The sequence below is a fragment of the Brachypodium distachyon genome, chromosome 3 (genome assembly GCF_000005505.3).
Source record: "Brachypodium distachyon strain Bd21 chromosome 3, Brachypodium_distachyon_v3.0, whole genome shotgun sequence".
Classification (NCBI taxonomy): domain Eukaryota; kingdom Viridiplantae; phylum Streptophyta; class Magnoliopsida; order Poales; family Poaceae; genus Brachypodium; species Brachypodium distachyon.
In genome coordinates, this window is record NC_016133.3 from 54,879,292 (window position 1) to 54,897,701 (window position 18,410).

Genomic DNA, 18,410 nt, shown 5'->3' on the forward strand with positions numbered 1-18,410 from the left:
TATTACGTGAGCGAAGCCTTGGGAGGAACGAAGGATCGATACACCCAGATCGAGAAGATCGCATACGCTCTCCTCATGGCCTCTCGAAAACTCCGTCATTATTTCATGAGCCACACCATCATGGTGCCAACTACCTTCCCACTCAAGGAAGTCTTCGGCAATAAAGAAGGCACCGAAAGAATCGCCAAATGGGCAACGGAATTGGCCCCTTTCTCGCTAGAACTCACGGCAAGAACGGCCACAAAATCCCAAGTCCTGGGTGACTTTGTGGCCGAGTGGCATGCTCCACTAACCTCGCCCGAAGAAATCACATCCAAAACCGAGCCCCCCGAACCACATTGGATAATGAGGTTCGATGGCTCCAAGCGCCTAGACGGCGCCCGGGCCGGAGTCATACTCATCAGCCCCGAAGGAAAAATCCTGGAGTATGCCATCTACCTGGACTTCAACGCCACCAACAATATGGCGGAGTACGAGGCGCTACTTCTCGGGCTTCGATTGGCCAAGGCCATGGGAGTCCGGCACCTTCTCATCCAAGGAGACTCTCAACAGGTGATAAACCAAATGGACAAGTCATATCAATGCCTTGATGAAAGGATGAAGAAATATATCGAAAAAGTTCGCAAGATGGAACGGTATTTCCTGGGCATGGAGGCGCGACGCATTCCACGAGGAGAAAATCACCTGGCCGACAGGTTAGTCCGAACGGCCGGTTCCAAAGAATCGCTGCCACCCGGTGCATTCTTCGAAGTAATTCGCGCCCCATCCATAAAGGAAGAAGCCGACGCCCTTGACGAAACTTCAAAGACCAGCATGGTCATTGACGTTCCACCCTCTTGGATGACACCGATTATCCGCGCTTTGAAAGGCGAGGTGGACGAAGAAGCAGAAGGCCCAAGCGCCAAAACTCTGCTTGCAAAAGCCAGGATGTACGTCCTTCTCGACGGCATCCTGTACAAGAAAGGAGCGGCCGCATTGCTTAAGTGCATAACTCCTGACCGGGGAGCCAAGCTCCTCCTGAAAATCTATTCGGGAATATGCGGCCACCATCTTGCGCCAAGAGCCACCACGGTGAAAGCCTTACGTCAGGAATTCTATTGGCCCAGCATGGTGTAAGACGCAATCACCATATTGCAGAAATGCGAAGCTTGCCAGAAAATGGTTAAGTCAATCCATGCACCCGTGACTACCCTGAAGAATATCCTGATAACATGGCCATTCGCACGCTGGGGAATGGACCTTCTCGGGCCTTTCCCCGCATGCAACAGGGGCCGCAAGTACCTCGTGGTGACGATTGATTACTTCTCCAAATGGATAGAAGCAGCGCCTCTCGGCATGATCACGTCACAGGCCGTTCAAAATTTTTTCTGGGAAAACATCATATGCCGATATGGCGTCCCGCGAGAGCTAACCGTGGACAATGGCAAACAGTTCGACTGTGCAGAATTCACCAAATTCTGCGAATGCCTTGAGATCAAACTGCACTTCGCATCCGTTCCTTACCCAAAGAGCAACGGCGCTTGTGAAAGGGCAAATGGATTAATCCTCCAAGGACTCCGCCGAAGGGTAAAGAACACGGTTAGCAAAGCAAGGGGAGCATGGGGAGATGAACTCGCTAGCGTGGTTTGGGACATACGCACCTCCATAAGCTGTTCCACGGGCCGAACACCATTCTCTTTGGTGTATGGAGCCGAAGCAGTTCTTCCTGCCGTCGAGTTCCGCTCACCTCAGGTCGAAAGGCTCCAAGAAGCCACTCCGATTGCCTTCATCGAAAATGAAGAGCACGACAAGACGGCCATCGATCTTGTGGAAGAAGCTCGTGACAAAGCCCTCATGAGGCACGCCGTCTACGAGCAAAGTGCCGCACGCTTCTACAACACAAGATTGCGGGAACGAGCCTTCTCCCAAGAAGATCTCGTGCTGAAAAAGAATGTCGACCCAAAACTCCAGCGCAAACTCGACCCTAAATGGGAAGGACCATACCGCATCACCACAGTATTGAGAAATGGTGCATACCACCTCGAGAACATGAAAGGGCAAAATCTTATCCATGCCTGGAACGGCGACAAGCTCCGGCGTTTCTAAGCCTAAGGAGAACCTTCAAGGGCAATCCTTGCCGCTCCCAAAAGGAGACCATCAACATCCAACCGGCCTCTTCCCTGTGAAACTTCGAGGGATCGTAAGCGCCAACGAGGCCACATCTACATAAGGCTTGTAAGTGCCCATCGGGCCATACCTTAAGACAAGAAAGTAAGGATCAATAAAGCAAGTCCTTAAGGAAAAGTTAAGAGTGACACGAGACACTCACACGACTCATCGTCGTAAAAGAGTCGCTGCCCCTGTGCCGCTCACCGAGGAACGCGAAAAGGCCCCCGCTGGCCCAAGCATCCTCTAAAAATGTCCATGGACATAGGTCGCTACTAGCAACTCGTTCCTTGGTGGATCCTAGCGTGCCTCGAGGCCATCCGCCAAGTAGAACCAAGTCTCCCGAGGGCCGGAAAGCTCTTGAAAATGCATTTAGGGAAAACCGTAAATAAGCGAGTTATGCATGAGCATACTTACCTCGGAGAACCATGCTACCCATGTGTGAGACGTCGTGCACGGGCCTGCATGATAGTAACCGGGTTAAGGCTTCATAATAATCGCGGGAAAGCATAGCTTCCTGAAGTCCGAAGAGGGAAAATTCCGCATGAAATTTCCCGAACGGCAGGTCGAAATGTCCGGATCACTACCGGCATATCAATAGCGACCCTCACAAGGGTACTGGGATCCGTGGCTCGTAACCATGGCCTAAGGCGCCGAAGCCAAGTCGTATCCCAACGGCGACATCAATTGATGGCACAAAAGTGCAATCATAGCGAACGATCGCGAGCTGTATAAACTAAGGAAATATAGTACTCCAAGAAACACATGTTGAGCCAAGTTAACATTTCTGATAATGTCGACTACATGGTGAAACATGAGAAATACATGCCAAGCTAGGTTAACATTTCCAATAATGTTGACTACATAGTAAAGCATGAAACACAACAAAAAAGCTGCCTTACAACCTCTACGACTAAGGGCCTAAGCATGCTAGACATGAGGCTAAGTCAAGTGGGGATATGCAACATCGCATAAGTAAGCAGTTGAAGTACATCACCACCTCCAAGGGCGATGAGGCTCACGCCTCACCATCACCCTCCTGAAGAGCGGACTCAAGGCAACGCACAAAGCGTCGAGCCTGAGCGCGAATAGGAGCACCCTGGTCCGTCAGAAACTTCTTCGCCCCTTGAGACATCTCACCCTCAAGCCCGCTCATCCCAGCACCACCGTCAAGGACTGCCGCAATCGCCAACAAAACAAGTCGGGCACCCGTACTCAGGAGACACTTCTTCACGGTAGGCTCAATGAGCTCCACCTAGGAAGTAAGCACCCTGCTCGCTTCATCCATCATGCGACACAGAGGAAGATCCGGCTGGGGAACACTCCTCAGGTAAGTCATTGTCTCCCGAATCTCGGTGGCCTGGGCAAGCAAAAGCGAAACCACCTCGGGATGACGATCCGGTGGAGGATGAGCACGAGGAGCAAGCATCAGGCCGTCACCCGCTGCCGCTAACTCCATCTTGAGGGAAGCTGCCTCCGCGCGGGCGTGCTCCCTATCAAGGTTGGCCACCACCAAGTCCTCCTCAACTCGACGGGTCCTCGCGATCTCGACCTTCTGGCGCTCGTCAGCGAGTCGAGCCCTGGTCTCCGCGGCCGCGAGCTCCGCCGAAACGTGGGAGAGCTCAGCCTCCACGGCCTCGCGCCGCACCCTCTCCGAAGCCAACTCACTCAAGGCAAGGGTAGACTTGGACATCTCCACGTCCAAAGCAGCGGAAAGCGCCCCCACCTGAGTCTTGAGGGCAGGAAGGGCACCCACGGCCTCGACCAAGCCTCTCACCTGCAAAGAAGAGGAAGTAAGCACAAAGCTAACCCAAAGGGGAAAGGGAGATACGTCACGGATGCTCACCAGCTCCAGTGTCACGAAAGGATCTCTCGCTCCATCCTCGGACGTCGGAAGCGCTCCATCCCTCGCCTGAATCGGGGGCTCGCCCTCAAGAACCCCGGGCTCCGCGGCCCTTGCACCTGAAAACAAGCCAAGAAGATCATGTCAAAATCATTCTTACAAAGAATGACGTGAACAAAAGAGAAGGGCACTCACCCAAGGTAGGAGCATCCTCCTCAGGGCGCTCGCGACCAATGGAGAACACCTGGACACCCGCACCGCTGGCTCCGGTCGACAACTCCACCACTGAGTCGCTCCGTAGCCGAAGCCCCGTCTCACGAGTGAAAGCCTCAACCTCACGACTCGAAGGAGGAAGAACTTGCTCGAGTCCAATCTTCCCCTTCATGTGCAAATCCAAGGTCACCCTCAGGGGGGACCTCGACTCGCCCACGACAGGATCCGCCGAGTCCGCCGGGGCGTAGTCAAGAGAAGGAGAAGGAGTCGGGGGAGTTTTCCTCTTGCATCCACTCGACAGACGAGGTATTTTGGGGACCGACGCGACAGGCACCGCCGTTCCCACCTTCACCTTCCCACAGGAATACCGCAGCTTGGACCCCACCGCCAACATCGATGGTGTAGCCAAGCGGGAGTAGCGATCGCCCACTCGAAGAAGGCAACCAAGCTTCGGATCCTGTCGCACAGGCACCATCTTCCCGAAGCACCTCGTGATGATGTTGTGACATCCCCCCTCGCTGATGTTGGCCTCGTAGTCGCGGTGCTCTGGCCCGTCGTACGGACCTATCAGCTGCGTGGCCCACAACGCCGCCCTCTCCTCGGAAAACGTCGCTGAAAAAGACAAGCCTAAAATTGTTAAGTACCTTCACAAGGGAAAACAATCAAGGCACGAAGGGGAGAGGAGCGCCACTCACGTGCGGTGACGAGCTGTGGAGGACGGAAAGATCGAGGGATCTCAATCTCGGACCTCGAATGACTCCACATCATGAAGCGTCCCGCCATCACCATCTCCTCCATGAGGTCACAAAAGCTCCTCTCGGCGGACAACTCCTTGATCTTGGCCCCCTTCCAGAGGTCGGCCGACCGATGATCGCCGGGGTGGGACACCTCCCTGAGACCTCCGGCCCCAGAGTGCCGGGGAGATCACTCGTGTGACGAAGACGGGTCTTCGAAGCCCGAAGGAGAAACCACTGAGACTCCCACTTGATGAACAACTTCTCCGCGCTCTTCCCCGGCATAAGCAAGAAGTCGTCCCCAAAACCGGAGCGAAGCATCAGGTTCACCAAACCAAAGGCGCTCAAAGCAAAGCCGTCCGGGGTGAGCAACTCCCTCACCTCCACGGTGAAGTAGAACAGCAGAAGTTTCATCAAAGGCTCCTTGTGAAGCGCTGTCTTGCACAGCCACCTGAAAACGTTCAACCTCACGATCGTTGACGGGTGAAGCTGGGCCAGCTCGATGCCGTACGTCTCCAGAAACTCCAGCAGGAAGGGGTGAATGGGCACACACAGGCCGGCGTGAAACCAGGCCGAGAATGCCACGATGCATCCCGGGCGCCGCCGCTGGGCGAGCCTCACCTCATCACCATCAGGCAGGATACCATCCCCCTTGGGGAAGTACCCCGCCTCCTCCAGCTGAGCGAATTCCTCAGGGCTCATCAACGAAGGGAGAAGGTGGTCATGTGCCCAACCTCCACCGTCCACCGGCGCCGTCGGAACCAAGGGAGGGCCACCGCGACGGCGAAAGGAGACCTTCTTCTTCCGCGACGGTCGGTTCGCCGCAAGCTGTGCCACCGAAGATCCCCTCACTGGCTCACCCACCGGACGCTCGACATCGGGCCCCGCCATCTCACCTGCGAAAATACCCGCCAAGAATTAGCAAAGTGCGGAAAACTTCAAAAGGAATCAACAAAAAAAAAAGACAAAGAGGAGCAAAAGGGATGCTGCAATCCTCACCCGCAAGGTGCTCGGCAAAATGCCCGCATTCTCCCGCCGGTACCCGCGCAAACAACAAGCCGCGCCGAGCGCCCCGCTGTGCCGTGCCCGCGCCCGCGCCCGCACACACACCTAGCCGTGCCAAACAGCCGCGCCTCGCCCGCGCTCTCGCCTACACTCGCGTGCCCGCGTCGCCTCCCCCGCGCCGGCCCCGCGACCGCGCCACCGCGACCGCGTCCGCACGCGTGCCTCCGCGCCACGCTCGTGCTCGTGCGCACGCGTGCGTCGCGCCCACGGGCCCGCGTCCCTACCCGCGTCCACGTGAGCGCCCCTCCGCACCGCGCTCGCGTCATGCGCCGCAGGGCCTCCCCGTCGTCGCTCCCGCAGCACGCGCGCTCCCGTGTCGCGACCGGCCACGCCCGCGCCTTTGCCAAGCCACGACGCACCCAAGGTGTTCGACCGAACTCCCACAAGGGTCGCCGGCGCCTAAAGGACATTGGGAACAGTGCCGCGAAGCTGCCCTCACCTCCACAGGAGCAAGAAGAGCCCGGCCGATGACGAGGATCCCCCGGCTGCACTTGAAGGCACGATCGGCACCGCGCTCCGAGAGGCCTCGCCCGTGCTCCACACCCCCAAGACGACTCGACGATGGAGAGCTTCCACGGCCTTGTCCCGACGAACAAAACGACCTCCGTCATCACCGAAGAGTAGCTAATGCCCCTGCGGAGCTCCCTACTACACCAAGCCCTCGAAGGAATGCCGGGTGCCACCGAACGCGTCTTCGGCACCGGACAAGCCAAACAAGTATGGTGTGAAGCTCCACAGTGCCCAAGGTCTCCATTTTATAGGCCAACAAGCACCTAGGCGTCCGGGCTCGAAGGAGAAGGGGTTGGGTTAGAGTTCCGAGGGTAGCCTAACCTTGATACTTGGAAAGACGCGTTCGGTCCAAATACGAGGCGGCCCCGACGGACCTCTCGCCGAAAAGTGTCTTGGGAAGATCTGCTCGGCCCAAGACCTAGGCTAACAACTTCCTCGAAGCCTTTCCTAACATAGGATTAAGTCGCACCCGCAGGGTCGACCGAACCTATTCAAAAAATATCGACGTGTCGATTTGTTCAAGTGAACGGCGACCTTCGCTATAAGGCCGACGTACACGCCCTACCTTTATTCCCGTGCTTGTGCCATCGAGCATTGGCACCCCTTACTCTAATTGTTGTCGAGAACAACAACACATAGTTTTTGTACCCTACACTAATGCAACCAACCGGAGCAAAATCTTCATAAAATGGATACGTCGGATATCGAGTCACCGGAGCGCCTGTTCTCGATGATTCGACGCGGTAGTGCCTCAGTTTCCGAAACGGAGTATAGGAGAAATCAACATGTCAATGTCAACATGGAGATCAGAGCAATAGTATTTTTTTATGGGTGTAATTTTTTAAAACATTATGTCACTTTTTAGACATTTTTTTGAATTTACTGCTTATCTTATATAATGTGCTAAAATTTTAACTCTTGTACTGATACATATTTTTGCAATTTTATAGCAACCCAGGTGTTCCCTGACTAATTTCTCGGCTGGAGCTTATATATGGAGTGTGGTTTAGATGACGACTGGTGTAGTAAATTTGAACAAGGTTCATACAAGGCTTGAAAGGTATCTGACAATTTATTTTAAAGCAACTTCAAAATGGTACGGCAGTCTTGTACGATAGCTTAGGAACTATCCATCCATCAGCGTCAGGCTGATTAGTGTTACTCTAACATGACAAGGGGTTGATCCACCAGCTACTTCTTTTTTCTATTTTTTTCATGTCGCTTCATTCAGATAAATTGCGCTTGATTGGATACTGGGTAAGTATCTAGACATGATACATTTGAGCCTGTTTGTCTTTATTCTTCGGCCATGTGCACTTTGTACGAAACTTCGTTTTTATCCGCCTCTTAACCTTATTCTTCTGTTCCGTTATTATTGTTCTGGTCGCAAGTTTTGGCAGTGCATGGAGGAAAACATATTTCTTCCGGCTGCCCGTTCCATAAGTAAATACTCCCCTCCGTCCCAATTTGGCACTGATTCTTATACAAATCTATGTCATTTAATTTGGAATGGAGGGAGTAGAAATTCTTATGCAGTGAATTTAGAGGTAGAAAAAAAAATGTTATTCTGTTCGGATGTCTCTCGTCTTGGTAGTAATGATATAACACTTACCTGTTCTTGCCATGAAAAATTATGTTCTTTTCTGTGATTACACTCTTTGTTTATGCTGACAGTGAAAAGTTATCTAACACTGGCCTCCAGCCGTCAGAATAACTTTTATTTATTTATTTGAGAAATCGGGCAGAATAACTTTTGGGATGCCCTGAGATGCGGATTGAGTGCGTACTACATGGATGAAAGGTAAAGCAAAGCCCCGTGAGCAACTGATGCAGTCGTAAACTAATGCCCGATCCCGTGGGCTAAGCTAAGCACCAAGATGCGTAACATGTATGATGCCGGGCGGTTGCGTGTGTTATATTCCTGCATGCCCAATGCTCGTCGCCAGTCGCCACGGGCGGTCGATCGATCGATGGAGAGCAACGGGCCATGAGATGAGAGCACATGTTAGTTAATTACTACTCTCTCTCGTCCTAAATTCTTGATTTAAATTTGTTTAAATATGAATATATCTATTCCTAAAAAATGTTTAGATACATGTAATATTTCGACACTAATTTAGGATGGGAGAAAGTAACAGCTAATCCCGGCCATGTTACTCCCAGCTCTTTCAGCGTGCTTTCCTTCCGATCCCGAGTCCACTGCTTGCTCCTCTTCTTACCCGGTGGTTGGATCGATCGATCGATCGATTCGTGTTGCTTTGTTGCTACACAGCACCGCCGTATTATATGGCCTGGACACATGGCCCTGCTCACTGTGTGTTCCCTTTCCTTCCATTAGTACTCGCTCATTAATTCCTTTAATCAGATATGTAATTGTGACTAAAAAATTATGAGGAAAGAAATATTCGGTAGTTTTTCACATGTATCTGAGTAATTTTTCTTCTTCCCATTAACCGGTCAAAATATTCGTGCATGAGTAAAAACAAAGTTTCAAATATTGCGAATTACCGGATCGGTTTTTCCCTGTGAGGAACTGCAGGAACTGAAAAATCCCTACCATTCACCAGAAGGGATTTTGAATCAAATTTTCAATATAATTTTTTTAAGGTGATTATATATTGTGTTGTGCATATGTAATTATGTGACTACAACATGGTATAATGAATGGAATTAGCTCTAATAATTTGAGGGTCACATATTCATTGATACCTTAAATTCAAAATAAAACTAAATACAATCGAATTATCTTTTCTGTAAACCCATTTTCCCGAAGAGATTGAGAAATGTGGTCATAGGCGGCAACTGAAAACACTGTTAACCAAAAGACCCTTGAGGCCTTGTTTAGCACTAGTGTTTCTGTAGTGTTTTTTAGGTTATTAATTATCCACTTCCGATTGGAAAACATTAGAAATCCCAAATGGTTGTAGCAAGAGGTTAGAGGAATTATCCACAGTTTCCCCCCACAAAAGATCTCATTTTCTATCATTAGAAACACTTATCATTGGAAGGGTAATACAATAGTGACTAAAAATTACAATAGTGCCAAGCAAACCTGAACGGGGGTACCCGTAGTAGTTACGTTTTCTGCATACAGTGCTCTGTTTTTACTTAGAAGTGAGAATCTTCTTCGGGCGATCGATCCATCACCGGCCGGCACAGACTAACCCCGGGCGGTACAATTGAATGATTGGGCGCCTGCGGCCTGCCTGCCTTCCTGCTGTGACCAACTTTATTAGTTAAACTGCACATCACAAGGGGCATGTTCAGCAATCATACTAGTAATTCGGTAGCAGCTCCTCCTAGGGATCGACGCGGAGGACTTTGTATATCCCAGAGCTGTCAGAGATCCGGTGCTCCTTGTCGTCTCTCTCAATGATCCCCTTCGTCCATCTCGCTAAATGCAAAATATACACTCCAATTAATCAACTCCCCATTGGTTAAGTGCCAATTAACACTGTAGCTTGCAGATGGAGATGGAGTGGAGAGTTCCCCGGCCGGTCTGCGCAGGCAGGCAGGGTTGCCGAGAGGACAGGACGCATGTGTGTCGACCCACTGGCCACGATCGAGGAGCCCCGTACGTACCTTTGTTTGTTGGCTGCATGCTAGGTAATGCTACGCACCAAACGGGTAGTTAACGACGACGACGATGATGATCGAGCCTAGCATTAGCATTAGCAAAGCTCCCCCCAAGCCCCTGGCAAGCTAGCACGGTCGACTCGACCAGCTGGTCCCCGTGCGTGCAAGGTGCAACTAACCGTAATCAATCTTTGTCTGTCATCCGTCATCCGTTTTCGAAAGATGGGAGGAGGAAAAGAAGAAGAGAAATCTCTGTCTGTCGTCCGCCCGGAACGCGCACTGGCTACCTATGTACGTCGTACTGGTACCAATAATGTTACAAACCACGTACGGATACAGATAACTAGCCAGCTTCCGGCCATTCCAATTCAAATTTCGGAGACCTGACTGGCTGACTGAAGAAATAGGGAGACGGGTATCGTTGCTTGCTGGCGATGCAAGTGATGACCGGCGGACGGGGACACGCGCGCGTACATGCGCAGGGCACCGGCCGATCGGGCTGGTTGGTGCCGCTCTCTCGATCGCCTGATGTTAACCCAGCTGATGCATCCGTCTCGTTCTCACTACCATTTGCTGGGCAGAAACCGCGATGTGTGCTATAGCTAGCTTCGGCCGTCGGTGGCCAACAACATGGTGGTGGCACCCACGCGCGCGTTCGACCGCAGGAGAAAGAAAAAGATTGTGGTTATTAGGTTCAAGTCAGCATGCAGCTGGCGGAAACGGCAGTGGCAACCGCAACCCAGTGAAGAAAATTTAGACAAACGCATGACAACGACGACATCTTTTAGAACAAGGAAAAAATTGTTCTGATGTTTGGCTGCCGGTCTCTCTGATGCCACCGTGGAGGATCCAGGCCAGCTCTGCTGCTCTTCTGGGCTCTGTCTACACCTACACGGGTAGCAGAGAGGCGACTAGGAAGCGAGTGAGTGAGAAAGGGGGAGTAAAGCTGAAGGCAATGGATGCAAGGAGTGCAACCCAAGTTTTTTTTTTTTGAACGGAGGAGTGCAACCCAAGTTAGTTAGTACGCGGCAGAGGAAGATAGGAGAAAAAAAAATCAGAAAAGAGGAGCACTGGCGTGGGTCCCGTGGTATGATTTGAGGGCAGTGAGGCCCGAACAACCATCGGTTGTGCGGTCACTTTACACGCTCTTCCTACCCCCCCCCCCCCCCCCCCCCCCCCAATTTAATTTCCCTCTTTTTGCCACCGTCTAATTAATCTTTTTTTTTTGCTTCCGTGCGGGTTTAATCGCATGTGCAGGACGGGGAGGGGTTTTATTAGGCGTCCACCACCTGCGTGCATGAATAATCCAAGTGGTACTAGTACCCGCTGTGCAGTGCAGATCGACCCCGACCCACTCGATGCGATCGCTAGATCATGTGCTTCCGGCGGCAATTTGCCACTATAATATTACTGGTAACTTTATTAGATCAGGAGGAGGGGCCTTTAACTTGCGGATATATTTACCACTAGCTTATCACAGTATTTTTCATGTTTTCTACTCGCACTACTATGTACTCCGTGATGAAGTGGTGATACGTGTCTAGTAGTGGTAGAAAATTAAGTTGGGTAAAGATCGACCGAGCGGGTTAGGCAAGGCAACACACGAGAAGTGCAGACGAGTTCGGCAAGGAAGCGCGCGCAAGTGCCCGACCCAAGTAGGCAGAGGAAGAAGAAATTGAACCCGGTTTGATAAAAGTTTGGGATCCAGCGACGCAGCCGGTCAACGTGTCCGAGCCGAGAAAACCGGCCCGCGTCGCTGTCAATCCGCGAGCCAATCGCGGCAGCGTCTCAAGCTAGCCAGCCGGCCGGCCGAGCGGCGACCGATTCGAGAAAGAGAAAGATAGCCGTCTAACTTTAGATACTGTACATGTACCGATCGCCGATTGGAGCAGAGCCGAGACGTGGTCGAGCGGCTGGCAATCGGGCTCGTGCGTGCGTAGACCGCTGGCTGATAGCTCAAGGCGCGGATACGTACAGGATACGAGTCAGCCGCGGTGGCCGCGTGCCACTCGTTGCCGCGGTCAATCGGCTTTGGGTCTTTGGGACGATGCTTCCGGCCGCTGCGGTAACCGCGACGCCTCTGGACGGTTACGCAGCGGCCGTTCCCATCGCGCGGACTACTGGACTAGTAGTCGCCGTCGTATTCCGCGGGCGGGGGTTGCCGCTACGGCTACCCGATCCAGCCAGCGGTGTGGGCTGTGGGAAAGAAAAAATTCCGATTCCAAATTCCACTGCACCGCCGACGCCGTACGTGCCTCTCGTCTCTACGCATGTGTCCGTGTGTGCAACGCCATGTGTGTGTACACGAGTACGGATGGGCACGAAAATGAATATCTGAGGTGGCATTTTTCTGTTTCCTGCAGATATTAGTGCCAGCTTTATTTTCGTTGATCAGGAAAGAAGAAAAATGAAAGAGTGCAGAGGAGAGAGAAATGGGGAGGAAACTTCAACGTCACGACAGGAAAGGGAGGGGGCGAGGACAGCTAGCAGTGAGGCAAGAAGGCTCACCTACCGTGCGTGCGTCCCCGCCCTCCATCCATCTATCTCCCCTCCTGTAGCTAATTACCAGTCCTGCCTGCTTTGGCGTTGCTTGCTGCTCCTAATTAACACCCCTAAGTCAGTAAATCACACTGAATCGTAGTACTACTACTAATCTGCCGGTGGAATTAGTATACAGGTACCCGGTCCAGTAAGAATATGCTGCCAGTAGTACGTAGCCGGGTCTCCGGGCCGGGCCTGCCCATCGTCGCCTTCGATCTGTTCCAGCTTCGGTATGCCCTACGTGTCTCCAAAAAATCTCTTCTCTTCCGGCTGCCATCCCCGCGTGTGCCGATAAGTCAGCCGTGTCGTGTGCTCGTTAAAATGGGGAATGAGTAGTGGATGTCCACTCCATATTGCTGCCGCACCCAAATCAACCCGTGCCTGCCTGTCCTCCAAAGTTTCAAAACCCAAGAACCCTTGCTCACCCGGGAACGGAACACACAGAACCTGCCCCAGCCAGCCAGCCAGCCATCTCCTTTTCTTTTTCTCCTTCTCCATCTTGTTTCAAAGCTGTAGTTTCTCTCACGTTCTCCACCAATATTTAATCCCCACAACCCTACTGCAGCCTGCACTCTCTCTCTCTCTCTCTGTGAGTATAATATACTCCTTGCCAATCTTGTTCCCTTCTCTATTTCTGTGCCTCATCTTCTTCCTCCTCGGCTCAACTCAACTCCATCTGTTGAGAGAGAAGAGAGGGGAGGAGGAGGTTCGAATTTAATTGAATTCCCACCGACCCAAGCACGCACCTCTCACTCACTCACCCCCTTTCCATTTACCTCCACCTATATAGCTCCCCATATTTCCACCCCCGGCCTCTCTCTCTCTCTCGAGTACAGTGAGGTGCGGTGCGGTTGCGGTGCTTTGCTTGCTCTCCATATAATTGGGCCGGTGCAACGCAGACAGCAGCTTTCAAGCTCTTTTCCCCTCCCTCCCTCTCGGACACAGCCAAGCCATGCCGGAGTAGCTACCTAGATATACACATACATAGATACCAGCTTCTTGATCAGATAGGTAGAGTCGGCAACTTCGGTTTCAGTAGTTTCTCAGACAAGGCAGAGCCGGGGAGAAAGCTGGGGGTGATCGATCGGTTGAAGGAAACAAAGAGAGGGGAATTCGCGCTAAGGTGAGTCAGTCAGTCAATCGCCGACGACGGCGCATATGTTCGATTCAAGTTTGTCTCTGCAAAAAATTCAGAAGTTTCTTCTCATCCGGAACTGGGGAAAATTTCGAAATTTGAAACCGGAAGCCTCCTCCCTGCAGAGTCTTCCCGTTTCTTTCTCCGGCCGTCTTTTTGAATTTTCAGTTGCCATTTTTTCCCCAGTTCATCATTCATGTTCCTGGGAAAAGAGACGGCCTTGGATGATTGCACCGCCGGTTCATCATTCATGTTCCTGGGAAAAAGAAAAAAGACAAATGGAAAGGGGGGAAATTTGCACCAATTTCGCACTCCTTTTCATATTTTGAAAGTTCCTCAATCAAAGCCCGGCTTGGGATTCTTTGGAAGGGAAAGTTGTTTTCCAATCCCAACGTCACGGCGGCTACTGTAACAAGAGATGGATAGATAACTAGGAATTGAATGGGGGGAAACGGATGGGATGCTCAGGGTCACACGGTATCCCATTGTGGGCAGCCAGCTTTTTCCACCATGTCCATTTCTTGTACTTTTGCCCCTCCTCCAGACTGGATTCTCTAGAAGCACAGAGAGAGGGGACAGAGAAATACATGTGCAAATTTGGAGTAAAAATGAAAAAAATATATACATATCCGTAGTCAGTACAGTACGATAGTAAAAACTGGAAAAGATTCCTTCCGTTTAGGAGCACTTGGATGGGCTTAAGATTCCCTTTGTATGATCCGTACTCTACCTAGTAAACGCGATCGGATCCGCGTGAGGAATTCCTCGGTATTTCCACCCGAGGGAGCCGATAATAATTAGCCGCTTTACCGAGGGTCAGGGCAGGGCAGGGCAGGGCAGGGCAAGGGCGGCTTCCATTTGACGCGTCGTCCCGTCCACATGGCACGCCAGTGACGCGTCCTGGCCAATGGGGCGCCTCCACGTCGGCACGTCCCACTTTTTGACAAATTCCTTGTGCTGCCCGCTTTGACTTTTACCTTGCTGGTGAATCAACCCAACCAAACAAGTCTGATTTTTGTCTCAGCCTTGTTTTTTCTTTTCTTTTCTTCTTGTGTTATTGCTTGGCTACGCCATCTGCATGGGTACCCTTTGCTTAGGAATAAAGAAAATAAAAATCAAACAAAACGTCGGTCACATGCGCGTGTCACATGGGCTCGTGGGTGGGCCCCCGGACGTGGCCCGCACCCACCATCAGGCACCGCATACATGTGGAGCCCACCCAGGCGCTGCCGTCACTTTGAAAAAGGGAATTGCTTGCTTTGCTTGCTCCCCGTTTATAAATTTACAGGTCACAGGGTTATTGCGTTTTGGCTGGTTTTGCCTTTAGTAGCAGTAAGTTCCTCCTCCTAGTCCGTTGCCCGCAGAAATCAATTTCAATTCCTCGCATACGCCGAAATAAATAAAAATTAAGGTAGATATTGCGGGGTGTGGGCTGCCCTGCGTTGTCGTAATTCGCTTCCAAATATTGTTGCGCTGGATGACGATCAATTCCAATGCATGCATATCCAAAAAATCGCGATATGTCAAAGACGCGCATTAATACTCTCTTTCCCGTGTATTTATATGGTGTGCTTATTTAGTGTTTGGTATTTTCGGCAGGGCGATTGAAGAGATAGAACGAGGGAGAAAGGAGGGAAGGAGGGATACAGCGTTGAGAAGATTGTTTGAGCAGCAGATGGCGAGCGGGCGGTTCATGGAGGAGATGATGAGGGAGCACGAGCAGGTGCTGCTGGAGGCGACGCTGTACGACCACATCGACGACCTTCTGGATTTCCCCAAGGAGGAGGACTGCGCCGCCGACGTGCTGCTCCTCGACGCGCCGGCGCCCGGGAGCCCGCTCTCGGCCCGCATCATCGGCGCGCCGCCGGTGCCCCCGCCGCCTTCCATGGAGCTTGCCGCGCCGCCGCCGCCGGCGGCGGCGGCCGTGCCGGCGTTCTTCGCCGCCGAGGCCTTCGGCTCCAAGGACTGCCACATTGGGCCGGTGAGTACCTCGTGTACCTTCCGTTAGTCGGTTTCACTGCTCTCGCGTACGGCCGATTTTGAGGAGGAAATTTGGCAGAATCCCAGGAATTGCTCGCCCCTTTTCTCCACCCCCAAACTTCCCTTCTCGCGTGCCCCTGTCGGTCGGGCAAACGCAATTAATTTATTTTTCGAAACGAATTAACTCCTTTATTTATTTTTCTCCTGTGTCTCTCTTAACTTCTGGTCTTCTGGATGGTTCGGTTTCAAGTTCAAAACAGCTGGGCGGCAATCACGCCAGCGTCCAGCCGTCCCCCAACGCCCCCCAAAAAAAACTAGTCACAGATCACTTCATTTGTCTGGTTTCCCGAGCGGGAATAATGAAATCAAATGCTAGTAGGATCGGTGGTCGCCGGCGTGAATGGCTGGAGTGGTTGGGTCATGGGATGGGTGTCGGTGCGGGAGATCGTGTGATCAGAGTTACACATTGGTTTGGTTAGATTTCTTTTGTTTACGGCCGGCCCTCCGTGGACCGTGCCATGTTACGTAGAGGTCGAGCTGCCCGGGGCGGGGGCCCATCGCTTTCTTTTGGTAGTTAGCGAGCCCAACAACTAAACAACCAGCGCCCAGTGCAGTCCAGTAGTACCAGTCCAGTACTCCAGTGTCCTAGCGGTAGTAGGAGTAGCTTTTCCCCCTCCCCTTTAAGCAACAAAAATTAAACCCACCGTGGGGGCCCAGCCGGCCTGGCCCGTCCACCTCTCGCGCAAATGGGGAACTGTTTCCTTTTGTTGATTGAACAGTAGTAGTGGTAGGATATTCTCGAAGAGTAAGACCACGATGATGTCATGGACGAACTGCAGTAAAGCTGACAATGGCTGGTTTGATTGGTTTTGGTTTGCAGTGTGAGGAGCTGGACATGGACATGGCGCAGCTGGAGTGGCTGTCGGGGCTGTTCGACGACGCGTCCATCCCGCACGAGCCGGCGTTCAACTGCGCCGCGCCGATCAAGGCCTCCGCTATGGGCGCCACCAACGCCGCGGCCGCCGTCGTGATTCCAGACAAGCTGGAGGACGCGCTCTTCCGCAGCTCCAGCCCGACCTCCGTGCTCGAGGACAACAGCTTCAACAATGTCGGAGCCGGCGCCAAAAATAACAACAACGTCAACAATGGCAGCGGAGGCTCCTCCGCCTCCTCGTCATCGTCTTCCTCGGCGTCGTCCTGCTCGGAGTCCTTCTCCGGCAGCGGCGGCGCCCGCACCACCTGGTCGGCGCCCGTGTCGCCGCGCCCGGAACCGCCGGTCCTGATCATACCGGCGCGCGCGCGCAGCAAGCGCTCCCGCCAGTCGGCATTCGTCCGTTCCAGCGCGCCGGCGGCGGAGCCCACCATCCTCGTGCCGACGCCGATGTACTCGTCCACCTCCGCGCACTCGGACCCCGAGAGCTGCAACATCGCGGAGACCAACTCGCAGCCCCCGGCCATGAAGAAGAAGAAGAAGGCCAAGAAGCCGGCCCCTCCAGTCACCTCTGACGCCGAGGGCGACGCCGACGCCGACTACGAGGAAGGCGGCGGGAGCGCGCTCCCGCCGGGCGCCGTGCGGAGGTGCACGCATTGCCAGATCGAGAAGACGCCGCAGTGGCGCGCGGGGCCTTTGGGCCCCAAGACGCTCTGCAATGCTTGTGGCGTGCGCTATAAGTCCGGCCGGCTTTTCCCGGAGTACCGCCCCGCCGCCAGCCCAACCTTCGTGCCGGCCATCCATTCCAACTCCCACAAGAAGGTGGTGGAGATGCGCCAGAAGGTGGCACCCAAGGGCGACGATCTCCTGCAGTACATCCGCCGCAGGGATTGATCTCCCGGTCGCCGGAGTCCGGACGGTTGGTCGGTCCCGTCTCCCTTAGCTACTATACGTGCTAGTATGTATGCATGCGTCATCATCACCATCGCCATCGCCCCATGAACAGTGCTCGGCATTGCTTTCATGCATCCACCCATCAGCATCAGCATCATCGCCATGCATTGGTTTCTGTCAGCATCCATCGCCGGGCCATCCTGGCGTTAGTTGAATAGGGCTTTTCTTTCATTTCCCTTTTTTTTCTTGTCTATTAATTAATTGGTTCCCCCTAAGGTTTTTGGTTTGTATAGAGGAGAGAGGGTGAGGAGGGCAGGAGAAATAGATGAATCAATCACAGAGTGGTTGTTGCATTGCGGTTGCTTGCAAATTAGGTAGGTGAGAAGGAGAGCTAAACCAGCAACAGAAGCAGCAGAGGGAGACAGATTTAGGGAGGAAACTTTGCAGCTAGTCAGTCAATTAGAAAAGAGGGTGTGTTCTAAGGAAGAGTGAATTTGTTGGTTTGCTAAGTTAGAAAACTTGTGTCAAGTAGCCGTCAGGAGGTTGGAGGAGGGGGATCATCCATCATAGTCAGTTTATATTGGAGCTTGGTGTACTCAACTCTGAATATTCTTTTTGCAGTTCATCTATGTTTAGGGATTTATAAGTGTTATTTGGTTTCTACACTAGTGTTTACCTTTTTATTAGCCATTAATGGTAGTTCCTCTCCTTTTTTTTCCCTCTTGTCTCTCATGGCTTGTTGCCTCTATACAAGTTGTGATCACCTAATCAGAGGAATTATAATCCTTGGGCACTTCCTCACCTGTTTGTGTACTGCTGACACTACTGTAGATACTAAAATGT

General features: G+C 52.5%; 1 protein-coding gene across 3 annotated transcripts; it reads left to right on the forward strand.

Moving 5' to 3' along the window:
- Positions 1 to 12,900: 12,900 nt before the first annotated feature.
- LOC100841640 (GATA transcription factor 10) lies at positions 12,901 to 18,368 on the forward strand. 3 transcript variants are annotated; one of them, XM_010237641.2, is made up of 3 exons: positions 12,901 to 13,750; positions 15,362 to 15,743; positions 16,623 to 18,368. In XM_010237641.2, the coding sequence occupies exons 2-3, from the start codon at positions 15,438 to 15,440 to the stop codon at positions 17,565 to 17,567; spliced, it is 1,251 nt and encodes a 416-aa protein (XP_010235943.1). In that variant the 5' UTR covers positions 12,901 to 13,750; positions 15,362 to 15,437; the 3' UTR covers positions 17,568 to 18,368. The 3 variants fall into 3 exon arrangements, with proteins under 3 accessions (XP_010235943.1, XP_010235944.1, XP_024316778.1); XM_010237642.3 differs by lacking the exon at positions 12,901 to 13,750 and adding an exon at positions 13,762 to 15,173; XM_024461010.1 differs by lacking the exon at positions 12,901 to 13,750 and adding an exon at positions 13,762 to 15,094.
- Positions 18,369 to 18,410: the final 42 nt, after the last annotated feature.

Excerpts from the sequence above, each read along its gene's own strand:
- LOC100841640 (XM_010237641.2), top strand. The coding sequence starts at position 15,438 with ATGGCGAGCGGGCGGTTCATGGAGGAGATGATGAGGGAGCACGAGCAG. Across the intron at positions 15,744-16,622 it reads AGGACTGCCACATTGGGCCG|TGTGAGGAGCTGGACATGGA; the intron begins GTGAGTACCTCG and ends TTTGGTTTGCAG.